Consider the following 16,549-nt stretch of genomic DNA (forward strand, 5'->3'; position numbering starts at 1 on the left):
AGAACCAGGCAATAGAATTGTCGAGGCCCAAGTACACAGCATAAATGAGAAAAGACTGACATATATCTTGGCTAGTAGAGTATCTAATATACAACACGTAACAGCTTACATTATATATACTCTGTATTGCTATTGAAGGGAATACGAATTCCCACTTATAAAGTCTCTCCCACTCACAGCTAACTACAACAGTTCTCAATGCACCAACTCATGTATCAGTAGCTTCACTTCATTTCAGTTTGCAGTATTTAGATGATGACATTTTTTATTCAGATTTTGTCATAAATTGAAGGACAGGGAGAAAAAAATCAGAAATCTGGAATGTACAGCTTCAGCTACAATTCAAGAAAAAAAAAAGATCTGTTTTACCAAATATGGACATGTGGTACCATATATGGTCATGTGGTACCATATATGGATGCCCAGTACCACAAATGGGCATCATGACCATATATGGACAAGACCATAAATCGATGTGGTGCCATATATGGTCATTATAACCATACATGGACATGACATACTATATATGGGTATGATGAAGTTTCCTTAATTTTGCCTTATCTGAGCTCTCCAAGGTAAAAATGAGGGGGGAGGGGGGCTAGACAGACTCTTGCAGCACCCATCCGTTATCATGATATGTTAACACCCTCACAACACTTTAACACACACTTCAACACAAACTGAACAACTTCACAATATATGGGATAGGTCCTTGGTTCCCAGGGTATGAAGGAGTCTTCTCTTAAACAACGGAGAGGACAAAAAGCTCATTCTCTCTTCTACAGTCCTTTTAACTAACACCTGGGAACCAAGGAAACTATCTGGTGCTGCCCAAGAGACTAACATTTCAAGTCTATTTATATTCTTACTGTCTAGTTATTATCAACATTGTCTTCACTTCTGCTACATCGATTGGTTAAAGTTAGCTTTTTTCATCTCTGTTTTATACGTCATGTTATCATTAATGATCACGATCACAACTGTACAAATAAATAAATACAATATGATCAATTGAAATCAGTTCAAATCAATGAGTATAGCTATTCTATTCAGTATATACTTTTTAGTACTCCACAAATGTGCTCTATTGTAACTTGTACTAATATGTCTAAGTTAGATCACATATAAGCATGCATAGAACATAGCAACTGTGTATTAATTGGTTTTCTTTTTTCAGTTTTTCTTCCTACTTTCTACTGTTTTCTGCTGCGATTATAATTATTTTCATCTTGGATAATTCAAGTCAAAGCCGTCTAAACTGTCCATCAACTGTGACCCTAAACCAGACGAACATATCACCTTCCCTCTGATTGGTTGTCATTCAGACAGTCGGTACTATTGATTGGTTATCAGCATATGCAAGCAAGCGTTTGATTGGCCACCCCATGTTAGTGGATACAAGCTGAGCTCTGATTGGTTAGTCAATTCTCGTCGGTGATTGGCTAGTCCATTCTGAATGAATTTTTTCCATCTTCGGGGCCATCTTGGGGGACAAGGTCAGCAAGGTCGTTCAGGAAGCCTTCCGGGGTCAGGAGGTGGGTGGAACCTGGAATTGTGGGGCAAAATGAGACATCAACTGGACTCCATGAACTCCTGCTGCAGTACCATGGAATGTCGCTAAGACACCCAAAATCCAAAAGTGTCCAAATTTTGCCACCACATACAGTTGCATGCAAAATTATTCAACCCCCTTCACATGTTTCCTATTTTGACAAAATAAGAAACATTACAACTGCAGACCAGTACCAAATCATATGACTGGTGAATAGCTAGGTTATAACAATTCAATACAAGAGCAAAAGTCAAGATTTTATCGCATACTTCATCCAAATATGCAAATTTTCTAGAAAAAGCAGGTTGCAAAATTATTCAACCCCCTGCAAGGATGTGTCTTTAGGTCTTTGTGTAGCACCTCTTAGCTGCAACTACCTACTGCAGGCAGGATGATAGCCTGTCACAAGCTTCTGGCAGCACTCTTTGAGACTTTTGGTTCATTCCTCTTGGGCAATGGTCTCCTAATCAGCAATGTTCTGAGGCCTATGTGCCAGAACAGTGTTCTTCAGATCCCACCAGAAATTATCAATTGGGCTCAACTCTGGAGACTGTTATGGCCACTCGATAACATTCAAACTTTTTTCTACAAGTATACCAAGTAGTGGTATTCACTCACAAACACACACACACACACACACACACACACACAGGCACAGAAATACACACACATACAGACACAAACACACATACACACATACAAACACACACACACATACAGACACAAACACACATACACACATACAGACACAAACATACACACATACAGACACAAACACACATACAGACATACAGACACAAACACACATACAGACACAAACACACACACACACATATACAGACACAAGCATGTGCATACAATATTCTTTAAAAAGGAGACTGTTCCAAATCTTTGAAGTGGAGGGGTCAGCTCACTGTTGTGGCAACATTTACTCCTTACCTGCCCCCTCCAAACCAGTGGAACAGCCCTTTTTAGCTAACTTTTAGCATTTTAAAAAAACCTGTTACAGCAAAATCAAAACTGTTATAAAAACATAAAAATTTCGAAACAAAGAAACAATTAGTGAAAATCTAAGGCATGCATTTTAAACCAAGTTCACCAGATAACGTAAAAACCATGCGACTTACAAGACAAAGGAAAACCAAACGGAAGAAAGTGCTGAGAAATCAGGAGGTTTTCTCGAGCTCTGCAAGATCCCTCAGGAATCCGGAGGGTGTGAGTAGGTGAGTGCCTCCTGCGCAACAAACCAGTAAAGCAATCAACAAAATAAGTGGAGAAGTTATGGCAGCAAATAAAACATAAGTAAATAAAAAATTAAGCATGTTATATCTGTGTTGAGCTTCATCTTTTTTAGTAATAAGTTAGTAAATTTTTTAGCTAATTTTAGTAAAGATAGTTAGTAAATTTTGTAGCTAATTTTTTTGGCATCATTTTTTGTAGTGAGAACTGTTTGAAGTTAGAAAATCTGCTATCTTAATTTCTTAGAACAATAAACTTTTAAGGTTAGCAAAATGTCTTTCAGCAAAACTACAGGGAAAATCATCTTTGCAGCAGAGGATGCTGGGATAGTGCTGTACTGACCAATGATGACGTCCCACTTCTGTCCGGTTTCCTTGGTAACCTCGTACGCACAGCGCATCTCGGAGTACGTGACCCCGCCCATGATGAAGATGATGAGGCGCGGGACGGAGCGGTCCGCGGGGCCCTTGTCCTTGTGCCAGTGCCCGTAACGTGCGCTAAAGGCAGAAAGAGATCATGTTTCACAGGTTAGACATAGTATATGGTACAACAGTACTTAAAGTGTTAGTCAGGCATTGGTCCGCGGGGCCCTTGTCCTTGTGCCAGTGCCGTAACGTGCGCTAATGACAGAAAAATATTGTTAACAAGTTTCACAGGTTATAACGTATGCTATAACAGTACTTAAAGCATATACACTGGTCCACAGGTCCCTTGTCCTTGTACCAGTGCCCATAACGTGCGCTAAAGAGAAAAATATCAAGTTTCTGAGGTTATAATGTATGCTATAACAGTACTTAAAGCATACACACTGGTCCACGGGTCCCTTGTCCCTGTGCCAGTGCCCGTAACGTGCGCTGAAGACAGGAAAACAGCTCAGGTTATATAAGATATACAAATGTATGGTAGAACTGTGCCACATATTGTATATAACCTGAGATGTCACTGGTCTCTAGGACCCTTGTCCTTGTGCCAGTGCCCGTAACGTGCGCTAAAGGCAGGAAAATATCAGCTTATTTTTCAGGTTATACATAGTACAAAAATGCACATTAAAAGGTACATGGTACATTATAGAATATAAAAGTGTATTCCGTATCATCCGAGGTATCAGCCCGACCGCGGGTCGGATCGCCCGACGCCCGAAGGCCTTTGGGCGATCCGACCCGCGGGAGGGCTGAGACCGAGGGTGATGCGGAATACACCGTGTTGTATTTTATTTATGTCATACCCACCTAAGAAAACCCGTTTTGATGCGAAATGCGCCAGAAGTTGAACAAATTTGGTGCCCTCGAACAAAAAGTGTTGCAACAGTAATGTTCCAACGTCTGAATCAGGTATTCGAACATTCGATGGCGCCGCACTCGGCCTGCTCGAAACAGTTTGATTTATTCGAATGGAGCCTGTGTGATACGCCTTTCGAACCGGTCTGATACGGAAGTTATGATCCGGTCCGGAACACCCATATCGAACGTTTTTCGCGTCACAGGTATGACGTAAAACAGTACTTATAGCCTAGCCACTGGTCTGCACAACCATTGCCAGTGCTTGTAACACAAACATTGCACCTGACTCTGTTGACAACACCACCACTGGCCCAGCTGTTAGCCAGTGGAACCCTTGTCCACAGCGCTAGACGTATGGACGTGGCATGTGATGGGGCCGACACCTTTCACCACTTACCAGTCAGCTAAAGGCTACAAGTTCAGTGGTTAAGGGTCAGGGGTTAGAAGTCAGGGGTCAGAACTACAAAGGTTACCTTCTGGCCCCGGAGGAAGCGAAGCCGGCTGTGGTGGACCTGCCAGTCAGGTTTAGGGGTTATAGGGTCAGGGGTTAGAAGTCAGGGGTCAGAACTACAAAGGTTACCTTCTGGCGCCGGAGGAAGCGAAGCCGGCTGTGGTGGACCTGCCAGTCAGGTTTAGGGGTTATAGGGTCAGGGGTTAGAAGTCAGGGGTCAGAACTACAAAGGTTACCTTCTGGCGCCGGAGGAAGCGAAGCCGGCTGTGGTGGACCTGCCAGTCAGGGTTAGGGGTTAAGGGTCAGGGGTTAGAAGTCAGGGGTCAGAACTACAAAGGTTACCTTCTGGCGCCGGAGGAAGCGAAGCCGGCTGTGGTGGACCTGCCAGTCAGGGTTAGGGGTTAAGGGTCAGGGGTTAGAAGTCAGGGGTCAGAACTACAAAGGTTACCTTCTGGCGCCGGAGGAAGCGAAGCCGGCTGTGGTGGACCTGCCAGTCAGGGTTAGGGGTTAAGGGTCAGGGGTTAGAAGTCAGGGGTCAGAACTACAAAGGTTACCTTCTGGCGCCGGAGGAAGCGAAGCCGGCTGTGGTGGACCTGCCAGTCAGGAAGGGGAAGTACTTCTGGTCCAGCTTATCATCAATTGCATCCTGGGAAAAGGGAAAACAATATGGTGGCTTTCAGGTAGAACTCCAGTTAGCTCTGAGGAAGATGTCTGACAGCTTGAGAGCTGGTATGTCTGAACATTTATAACCTGGCACAGTAACCTAGCAACAGTAACCATGGCAATAGTACCCATAGCAACAGTAACCACAGCAACAGTAACCTAACAACAGTAACCTAACAACAGTAACCTAACAACAGTAACCATAGCAACAGTAATCATGGCAACAGGACCCATGATGTCCTTGATGACAGGTGTCCAGCCTAAGAGCTGGTACGTCTGAACATTCATAATCTGGCAACAGTAACCTAGCAACAGAAACCATGGCAACAGTAACCATAGTAACAGTAGTCTAGCAACAGTAACCATGGTAACAGTGCCCACCTCCATGATATCCTTGATGACAGGTGTCCAGCGTGAGAGCTGGTACGTCTGCTGCGTGATGCGGTCCTTACGCTCAACCTTGCCCTTACGTCGGCCAGTCTGCCGGGAGTAAACAAACACAAAATAAACAACAACACAACAACAAACATGCCACATCGTCTACTGCTCTTTCTGTCCAACTGTGCAATGTTACAGCAGGGTTGGGGAGCCGTACAAGGAGCGCTCAAACTAAAACAAGGGGCAGTACGGCTAAAGGGCCTAACTTGCAAAGACCCTTTCTAGTGTGAACAGACATAACAACATTGACTGTGAAAATTCCTGCGCTCTCATCACTTTATATCGCTGTTGCCAAGCACAATTATTTTTTGTATTCGCCCCAAAAGCCTGATTGAATAGTGATGCCTGTTTTGTTGCCTGATGACTAAAAATGCAGAATTTTGTAAAGCATTTTCAAAGACTTCATGACATCAAAGATTGCAAATTACAGATCATTTAAAAAAAATCAAAATCTGAAGACCTCAGCGGCAGAGTATGTATCAATACAGCTCCCTTTGCATGCTGGGATATGTGGAGAACTCTGATTAATGCAAGGCCATGACAATACAGAGATGGACACAGTATGCATGCATCGTCATGGTGATGAGTCGTCATGGCAACATATTGCTTCCCTCTACTCTACCCAGAGTTCTCCAGTCTTATTGGCCCATGGCTACACTAGGGTAGTAGAAAGCTCAGTACATCTGGTATTCGTGTACATGTACAATGCACTGCTGGTACTATCATACAGAACACAGCACAAAACAGCACAGCACAAGAATGCACAGCACAACTAGACAGCACGACACAGCACGACACAGCACGGCAATGTGAGGTTAGAGCTATCGGGAAAGGTCGGGACAGGATTCAAACTGCATGCTGCACACCACTATGTCAGAGTGGTTCAGTCTCAAGCAACCCTTTTGGCAATGTCCTGTGGGCTTACCCATTACAATAGAAGGGGTGGACCGAAGTATACGGGTCTTGAAATGGTGATCCAAAAATCAAATGGTGTGGGAACATATGGCCCAATTTTCTACCCTTGATTGATTTGAAAACTGACACCCCCAGAAGTAGGTGGTTGTGTCCAACCTCTCCTATCGGTGCTGCTTGGTGTCAGACCGTATCACTCCAGTGAGAGGGGTGTTACGTTAGGTGTGTGAGGGACAGAGAGCTTACCATCATGCGCAGTCCGGGTAGAATGTAGGGTGTTATGGGGTTCCACCCCTCGGGACCGCCCGCGAACTTAGCCTAGAACCCAGCCCACCCAGCAGCAAGGAGCAGGACAGAAGACAGCAGAGGTTAGTACAGAACACACTCAGCAAACCTGGGTCTTAGTACAGAACACACTCAGCAAACCTGGGTCTTAGTACAGAACACAGCAAACCTGGGTCTTAGTACAGAACACAGCAAACTTTAGGGTTTATCTCCACTGTGAGTCTTAGTACAGAACACGGCAAACCTGGGTCTTAGTACAGAACACAGCAAACCTGGGTCTTAGTACAGAACACAGCAAACTTTAGGGTTTATCTCCACTGTGGGTTATACAAAATGTAGTATAGAACAAAGCAAGTCTGGGTCTTAGTACAGAACACAGTAAACCTTAGGGTTTATCTCCACTGTGGGTTTTAGTACAGACCACAGCAAACCTGAGTCTTAGTAAAGAACACAGCAAACCTGGGTCTTAGTACAGAACACAGCAAACTTTAGGGTTTATCTCCACTGTGGGTTATACAAAATGTAGTATAGAACAAAGCAAGTCTGGGTCTTAGTATAGAACACAGAAAACCTCAGGGTTTATCTCCACTGTGGGTTTTAGTATAGAACATAGCAAACCTGGGTCTTAGTAAAGAACACAGCAAACCTGGGTCTTAGTACAGAACACAGCAAACTTTAGGGTTTATCTCCACTGTGAGTCTTAGTACAGAACACAGCAAACCTGGGTCTTAGTACAGAACACAGCAAACCTAGGTCTTAGTACAGAACGCAGCAAACTTTAGGGTTTATCTCCACTGTGGGTTATAGTACAGAACACAGCAAAACTTGGGGTTTCTCACCACTGTGAGTCTTAGTACAGAACACAGCAAACCTGGGTCTTAGTACAGAACGCAGCAAACTTTAGGGTTTATCTCCACTGTGAGTCTTAGTAAAGAACAGTAAGCCTTAGGGTTTATCTCCACTGAGGGTTATACAATTTAATGTAGTATAGAACAAAGCAAGTCTGGGTCTTAGTACAGAACACAACAAACCTCAGGGTTTCTCTCCACTGTGGGTTATAGTACAGAACACAGCAAACCTGGGTCTTAGTATAGAACACAGCAAACCTTAGGGTTCATTTCCACTGTGGGTTATAGTACAGAACACAACTTAAACCTGGGTCTTAGTATAGAACAATGGGTTTATCTCCATTGTGGGTTATAGTACAGAACATAGCAAACCTGGGTTTCTGCCACTGTGGAGTGGACTGGTGAGTTTGCACTAGTATGGGTATTACCACAGGAATACATGGAAACGTGGGTCCCTCCCCAGTATGGGGACTTCAGGTGGGTCTAAGTGTGGGGCTCAGTGTGGGTTTCTCCCAGTGGTTTGCCCCCACCCCCTATTCATTACAACTGTAAGGCACAGTTAGTACTGAGCACAGCAACCCACAGCAAACTGGGTTTCTCCTTACTCTGGGAAACAGGACTCAACTCTGGTAGCTTGTTGAAAACTTTTTACATCATGTCATTTAAGATCATTGAAGAGAACCAAAATTTTATGCACAAAGAGATGGCACCATTTGGCTCCGCCTTCCAATATAGTGCCGTAGACACAGTGGATAACAACCCACTGCTAGCCTCTACCAGGCTCCGTGGATCGGTAGAATCAGTATCCTCACCATGAAGCCTGTGCGGGGTCGCTAGGAACAAACGACATAAAATTAATCCCCCCGTTATTTGTACAAAGGAAGTAGCTCAGTGCTGGAGATAATTTAAGTCATAAATCGGCCAGCGCCCAGTGGGAAACAGCTCGGTTTGGGACAAGGTCAAACTGGGATCGACAACATAACGTGGCAAAAATGATGTTTTGGACAGCGTTTTTTGCTAAAATATAAATGCTTTTGAAACAATGTAGGCTAGAGGTAGGTTAATTTTGCGATGAAATGTAACATGATAACAGTTTACGCTATGGGTAAATTCCTGTGCGGTCAATCTGCAGCAATCGGTCGCGAAAAGAGATCGCATTTTTTCTCTGTTGAATGTGGCAGAAGTTTGGAGGCAAAAAGGACTCATTTTGGGATGCAATGGCCGACCCGAGGGCTTATGATGATAACAGACGTTTGATGCAGGACGGGATGGCTTGAAAACAAAATGTTTTGCTGGCCCCCGTGAGAAGTCCTGGCAGCTGCAGTCAAGACCCGTCACGGGCGAGTCGGAAAGCGATAAACCACTTCGCACCTATTAGATAGCGATTAGTGGACTTCAATCAAAGAACATAAGCGACCCCGCACAGTCTTCGTGGTGAGAAAACGTACTCTTCTGGCCGGCTAACTCCCCTATCGTACTATAGATTCTATTTGTCCAATTTCTACAATTAGACCACCGAACCACGAAGCCTGGTAGAGTCTACCCACTGCAACTAGGGCATTAAAAGGGAGTAAAAAAAATTTGTATGTTTGTTTCCCCCAGAGTTGAGGAGAACCCATCCTCTCCAGCTGACGTACCTTCCCCAGCAAACCCTTGTTCATGAAGGACGTGAACTGCTCACAAAAATAAAAACAAAAATAAACGGAACAGAACTAAGACAGGTGTAGCCATTAAACTTGAGGTAAAAATAAATCTAGTCTCTACTACATATTATCCATAAACTGATAATTGCCACTCAAAGACCTTATTTGCATAACTTTCTAAACTCACAAAATGCAAGGAAAAGAAAACAAAAAAATGGAACTGAATACATCAAAACATGACTTCCTATAATTACAAACTTTTTTCCTTTTCTATCAGATTTTTACCAAATTCTACAGCTGGAGCCTGAGAATGTGTGTTTTTGTGAAACTAAGACTAAGTGAGAACCAGGCAAACTGTCTTGTTTCCATGGCAACCAGACTAAACATGCTAGTGGTGGATCTTAGCATTGTGAGTCGTGACTTTTCGTTACAGCAAAATGTGACAAACTCGGGACAGGAAAACAGCGCAGTGTAGTGAGTAGTACATGCACATGCAGGAGAGATACACATTCATAAGAACAGAACACCACGAGGGAGAGACGAACGTTCTACGGTTACCATGGCAATGCTGTAACCACGGTAACAACCATATGCATGCGTAGACTGCTAGCAACCGTACACGTTGCAGTGACACAGGGCATACACATATCATATGTACATCCATGCAGTAGATAGCAGTGACGTGAGCCTATACATGCACTTTTCTTTTTGTTATAGGGTGGGCCGACTACTCAATCTTTACAGCCAGGGGCTGAATTGCGAGGAGCTTACAATAGGCGGGGCTAAATAGCAAGGGTCTGGAGCGAGCTGCCATTTGGCGCCACTCAGGTGACCTCAATACGACAGTAATTGCCCCAATTGCGGCCAAGGTACTGTAGGTTTTGAACCACTCACACCGCACCATCGCACGTGTGGCGGGTTCTTTAACACTTGCCATGTGTATGCTTGGTGTAATGGGCCATTTGCCAGGGTTAGACTACTCCATAGGCCAGATTGCACGGGGCAAGGAAAAGTGTAAAATATCCTACTGTACTGTGCAAATTTTCATGGGTAAATGTGGGAAGATAATGGTCCAGTTACATGCATCTGAAGTGGTTTTTTAATGGGAAAATAAAAGGATTACCAGGGTTACTTGATGCCAGTGGATTTTTGATGGCTGTATGTGACTTGAATTGACAAGAATTCATATTGACAAAGACATCCTATCATCACTGTGTTCCTATCATATATGACACTTCTGATGAATATTAAGAGCCAGTGTGAATTCGAACTGTTATTCCATATTACTTGTTTGTTTGTTTGCTTGTTGTGTTGTTTACAACTTACATCCTGCAGAATAGACAGGCCCATATACTGCATGTTGATGATGATGTGCTTTTCCTCCTCGGGGATCTGGGCATGCTGGATCAGCTTGTTGAAGTTCTCCTCTGAAATACCTGCAGGGGGCAGAGGTCATATGTCACAGGTCACAGCAAAGGTTATATCAAGGATTGGTCACAGGAAACATGACAGATCAGCTTGTTGAAGTTCTCCTCTGAGATACCTGCAGGGGGCAGAGGTCATATGTCACAGGTCACAGCAAAGGTTATATCAAGGATTGGTCACAGCAAAAAGTTAAATAGATCAGCTTGTTGAAGTTCTCTGAGGTGATAGCTACAGGGGCCATAGTTCACAGGTCACAGGTTACAGCAAAGGTTATATAGGTCACATGAAACATGCCGGATCAGCTTGTTGAAGTTCACCGAAGAAATACCTGCAGGGGGTAGAGGTCATTAATATGTCACAGGTCAGTCTTATATGAAAGGTTATATAGGTCACAGGCACCAAAGGAAACATGCTGGATCAGCTTGTTGTAGTTGACCTCTGAGATACCTAACAAAGGTTATAGGTCACTCAAAAGGTCACAATGAGGTCACAGGTCATAAAGGTCACAAAAAACATGCTGGATCAGAGATACCAGCAGGGGGCATATGTGAAAGGTCACATTTTATATAGAAACATACTGAGCTTGTAAAAGTGTTTGCTATAAACTTCAAGACCAGGGTAATGTTTACTGATTAAGTGGGTACCATTTTTGCCGATGATGTAGAGGAGGGAGATTATTGATTATTGATAGGTTATTGATCGGTACGTACCATTTTTGCCGATGATGTAGAGGAGGATGGTTATTGATAATTGATAGATAAGTACAGAGTTTTGTGTACCATTTTTGCCGATGATGTAGAGGAGGATGGTTATTGATTATTGATAGATAAGTACATAGTTTTGTGTACCATTTTTGCCGATGATGTAGAGGAGGAAGGTTATTGATTATTGATAGGTTATTGATAGGTACCATTTTTGCCGATGATGTAGAGGAGGATGACTCGGATCTTGTCGTAAGTGGAGATGTTCTGGTCCAGCAGGATGGGGACGATGTTCCGCATGTGGTCACGGATCTTCTCTCCCTCTGCATCCGTGCCCATCGCCAGGTCCTACAGGCAGATAAAGGGTTAGATTACAAACACAGATCACAGTTACAGATCACAGTTACAGATCATAGTTACAGATCACAGTTACAGATCATAGTTACAGATCATACACACTGATCTCTCCCTCAGCATCCGTGCCCATCACCAGGTCCTACACGTACAGATCAGATCACAGTTACAAATTACAGATCACAGTCACAGATCACAGTTCACACACACGGATCTTCCCTCCCTCAGCATCCGTGCCCATCGCCAGGTCCTACAGGCAGGTCACAGGTCAGATCACAGTTACAGATCACAGTTACAGATCATAGTTACAGATCACAGTTACAGATCACAGTTACAGATCACAGTCACAGATCACACACACATTGATCTTCTCTCCCTCAGCATCCGTACCCATGGCCAGGTCCTACATGTACAGTTACAGCACAGGTCAGATCACAAACACAGATCACAGACACAGATCATAGGTCACAGTCACAGATCACAGATCACACACACATTGATCTTCTCCCTCAGCATCCGTACCCATGGCCAGGTCCTACATGTACAGGCAGAGCACAGGTCAGATCACAAACAAATAAAGGCTCTAACAAACAAACAAGACATGAGATCATGCAGGCAGATCACAAATAGATAAAGGTTCAAATAAACAAAAAATAATCATAACTACAGATAGATCGCATGTCAGATCACAAACATAGATCACAGACAAAAAAGGCTTTATCAAACAGACAAAACCTGGAATACTACAAAAATTAAGAAAACATGAGCATGGAACACAAAGATCACAGATCGCAGCCCAACAGGTAGACTGTAGGCGGAGAGATCACGAACACAGATCACAGAACATGAGATCCCACAGGAAAAATGACCACTCAGAAGTGCCCCCTGGCAGATGAGGCCAGTAATGCATCTCACCTGTTCCACCCTGCAAAGCTTCTCCACGTTGCCAGAGTAACTCTTCATGCAGTCCTCTGCCAGGGCCAGGTGCAGGGAGTACTGCAGAAGGAGGTAAACAGAAACGTCTTCAAGATCCGTGTCCTCCAAGAACATTTACAAATTCTTCTCTTATCTACATGACTAGGGCTGGGTACCGGTACAGAAAATTCAGGTCCAGGTCCGGTTCAGGTCCAAAGGATCAGGTCCAGGTCTGGACCTGGACCTGATGCAGTATGACTCATACCAATGGTCCATTTCACTACAAAGAAATCTGTTTGGTGGAGTATTAGACTTACACTGACGTTTTAAAATCCTACAACGCTAACTGCACCTGTACGATTGACTGTAAAACTCTACTCTACTTCACTCTTCTGATTTTCTTCCACCTGCAAGCGTCAAAACGTGTGAATGCCTGATAAAATAATCTGTTAATTTTCTAATCGGTCCAACATCCGGTCCACCTAATTTTTTCAGGTCCGGTTTTTCTGGACCGGTCCAATAAGAAAAACCGGTTTTGTACCGGTACACTGTACCGATACCCAGCCCTATACATGACCATTCTCCTAAGGAATGCAGCACATGTAGTCTACTTTAAAATTTTCATTATAGCACAAAAACGTGTGCGAAAACATGTTAACAAACATACATGTAAATGTATCTAGAAAAGTAGGACTGCAGATTCTGAAATTTTGCAGCAGTTTTACTTTTGCAGCTTGAAAATCTAAAACCTTCAATTAAATGAGAGTCCTTGCAAATATGGATAAGGCCACCGATTTAACTGGTAAGTTTTTGGACAAGTACAGACTTTACTCTCAACTCTTTTTTCCATTATATTGGCAGCATTATTTCAAATCTGTTAACTAGGGAATTATATTGGAGTACAGATGTTACATTTCTGAGTTCCTTCTGGTACTGTGGCATGCGCTTCAGAATCTGGGACACACACACACACACACACAAACACACACACACAAACACATACACACACACAAACACACACACACACACGTACATTTCTGAGTTCCTTCTGGTACTGTGGCATGCGCTTCAGCATCTGGGACAGGTCTTTCATGGTGGTCTTATCTCCACCCTTCACGCGCTTCTCCAGAGCAAAGTCCTTCAGCTTCTTTGTCACTTGTCTGGAAAAAAACAGGATTAACAAGAAAAATCTTACAAAACTTACAAAATGTTGTACAAGACATTTACGACTTGGAGACACAGGTAAACTGCAGATTCAGGTGAAGGTTTTTGCCACTCCGTTTTCTACAAAAAGTTCCACCTTATTAACTGTATGGTTACTTCAAACCTAAAGGGCAGATCATCTGCATTGAATACATGCTTCTGTTTTTGATTCCTAGCACAGTATGAATGGAAACAAAAAACCAAACAACAGGGCACAGATAACGGCAGCCAGATGAGTTCTGAAAATTTTATCTGTACATGCCAAATTTCCCCAATACAAGTGTTTGTATCCTTCCAAGCTTCCCTCAAAGTGGCGGATTGGTCCTGAGTTAGACACTCAGTAAAGAAACACAGGAATAAACAAACAAACAAACAAACAAGTAAGAGGTACGTACGAGGACACGACAGCGATGTGCTGATGGCGGAACTCGACCCAAAGGTCATCGTTTTCATCCAGGAGGGCGTCCTTCTCCACCATCTCACCCTGGGGACCACCCTTTGCCTCAAATCTGTGCGGGAACAAGTAGTAATCTATCAACAATCGATCAGTAATGCATCCTTCTCAACCATCATTCTCATCCTGGCCATGCAGCAACCCCACCTAGAAGGTGAGATTGGTACTGCAGATTACCCGTAGACGTTGGTCTCGATCTGCAGCAGGTAGGACATGACCACACAGTAACCCCACTTAGCAGCTGAGACTGGTACTACAGTTACCTGTAAACATCATTGTCGATCGGGACCAGGTCGTAGCACATGGCCTGGTAGGTCAGCTGCCCCCCTCCCCACCTACCACACAGTAACCCCACCTAGCAGGTGAGAGAGGTACTACAGTTACCTGTAGACTTCGTTCTCAATCTGCAGCAGGTCGTAGCACATGACCACACAGTAACCCCACCTAGCAGGTGAGACAGGTACTACAGTTACCTGTAAACATCATCGTCGATGGGGACCAGGTCGTAGCACATGGCCTGGTAGGTCAGCTGCCCCCTACCACACAGTAACCCCACCTAGCAGGTGAGACAGGTACTACAACCCCACCTAGCAGGTGAGACAGGTACTACAGTTACCTGTAAACATCATTGTCGATGGGGACCAGGTCGTAGCACATGGCCTGGTAGGTCAGCTGCTACCTACCACACAGTAACCCCACCTAGTAGGTAAGACTGGTACTACAACCCCACCTAGCAGGTGAGATTGGTACTACAACCCCACCTAGCAGGTGAGACTGGTACTTAAGTTACCTGTAAACATCATTGTCGATGGGGACCAGGTCGTAGCACATGGCCTGGTAGGTCAGCTGCCCCCCTCCCACCTTACCACACAGTAACCCCACCTAGCAGGTGAGACTGGTACTACAGTTACCTGTAAACATCATTGTCGATGGGGACCAGGTCTTAGCACATGGCCTGGTAGGTCAGCTGCCACCTACCACACAGTAACCCCACCTAGCAGGTAAGACTGGTACTACAACCCCACCTAGCAGGTGAGACTGTATCTGTATCTGTATCTGTATCTATATAGCCGGTATAACCGCCGTTCGGCGTAACACACCAGCTTCGCAGGCACGCGGCGCGGCAGCAGCTGGTTATATTACACCGAACGACTCATTACACCTACCTTTTGCACATCTATCTGCAAGTGTTCCTTAAAACTACCCAGAGAAGATGCCCCTACTGTACTTGGTGATAACAAATTCCACTCTACGATAGTTCTGGGAAAGTACGAATTTTTGAACACATCAATCCTAGGTTGGTAACTCTGGTATTTGAATGCATGACTGTTTCTTGTCATGGTACTACAGTTACCTGTAAACATCATTGTCGATGGGGACCAGGTCGTAGCACATGGCCTGGAGGTCAGCTGCCCCCTCCCCACCTACCACACAGTAACCCCACCTAGCAGGTGAGACTGGTACTACAACCCCACCTAGCAGGTGAGACTGGTACTACAGTTACCTGTAAACATCATTGTCGATGGGGACCAGGTCGTAGCACATGGCCTGGTAGGTCAGCTGCCCCCCTCCCCACCTACCACACAGTAACCCCACCTAGCAGGTGAGACAGGTACTACAGCCCCACCTAGCAGGTGAGACAGGTACTACAGCTATTATTACCTGTAAACATCATTGTCGATGGGGACCAGGTCGTAGCACATGGCCTGGTAGGTCAGCTCGTGCAGGAGGGGTGAGACGGGGTCAAATCCGCGGTCCAGGATCAGCAACTGGGAGCGAGCCTTCTCCGGCCCCTGGGGGAAAAATAACAGGTGGTGGTGTTTTAAAAAAATGCCATGGCGACATGGATATATGTTTTTGTTTGTCTTTATCAAGAACATTAAAGTGTGCGGCTTCAGCAGTATGGACAGAGACTTCTGGAAACACAGTGCACTAAATAGCAGACTGTTGCTATCAAATACTGTATCATATGTAGCTATCTCTGGTCCCTACAGTAGTGTTTGCTATAGTAGTAAAACAATATAGACTGAAGATCTTTCTTTTGCTATCTTCAGTTATACAAGGAGGAAGAATTGGTACATTTTTTTTGTTTGACTTTGTACAGTTAAGTGCACTTATTAACATTCACAAAGTTGTGAATCCTATTCTTACTTCTACATAGAGTTTCAGGTTATTGAGAGAACTTA

General features: G+C 44.2%; 1 protein-coding gene across 1 annotated transcript in view; it reads right to left on the minus strand.

Annotated features, from left to right (window-relative positions):
• Positions 1–232: 232 nt before the first annotated feature.
• Positions 233–16,549, minus strand: part of LOC118421719 (syntaxin-binding protein 1-like) — a gene marked incomplete in the record, with an annotated part of 32,625 nt that continues 16,308 nt past the window's right edge. Inside the window, 12 exon segments of the mRNA XM_035829212.1 lie at positions 233–1,546; positions 3,134–3,288; positions 5,077–5,168; positions 5,567–5,665; positions 6,782–6,853; positions 9,306–9,341; positions 10,638–10,747; positions 11,647–11,785; positions 12,707–12,787; positions 13,740–13,866; positions 14,305–14,418; positions 16,026–16,156. Of these exon segments, the coding sequence (XP_035685105.1) occupies positions 1,443–1,546; positions 3,134–3,288; positions 5,077–5,168; positions 5,567–5,665; positions 6,782–6,853; positions 9,306–9,341; positions 10,638–10,747; positions 11,647–11,785; positions 12,707–12,787; positions 13,740–13,866; positions 14,305–14,418; positions 16,026–16,156 (1,260 nt within the window).

This window comes from Branchiostoma floridae, chromosome 8 (assembly GCF_000003815.2).
Source record: "Branchiostoma floridae strain S238N-H82 chromosome 8, Bfl_VNyyK, whole genome shotgun sequence".
In the NCBI taxonomy this organism is placed as follows: domain Eukaryota; kingdom Metazoa; phylum Chordata; class Leptocardii; order Amphioxiformes; family Branchiostomatidae; genus Branchiostoma; species Branchiostoma floridae.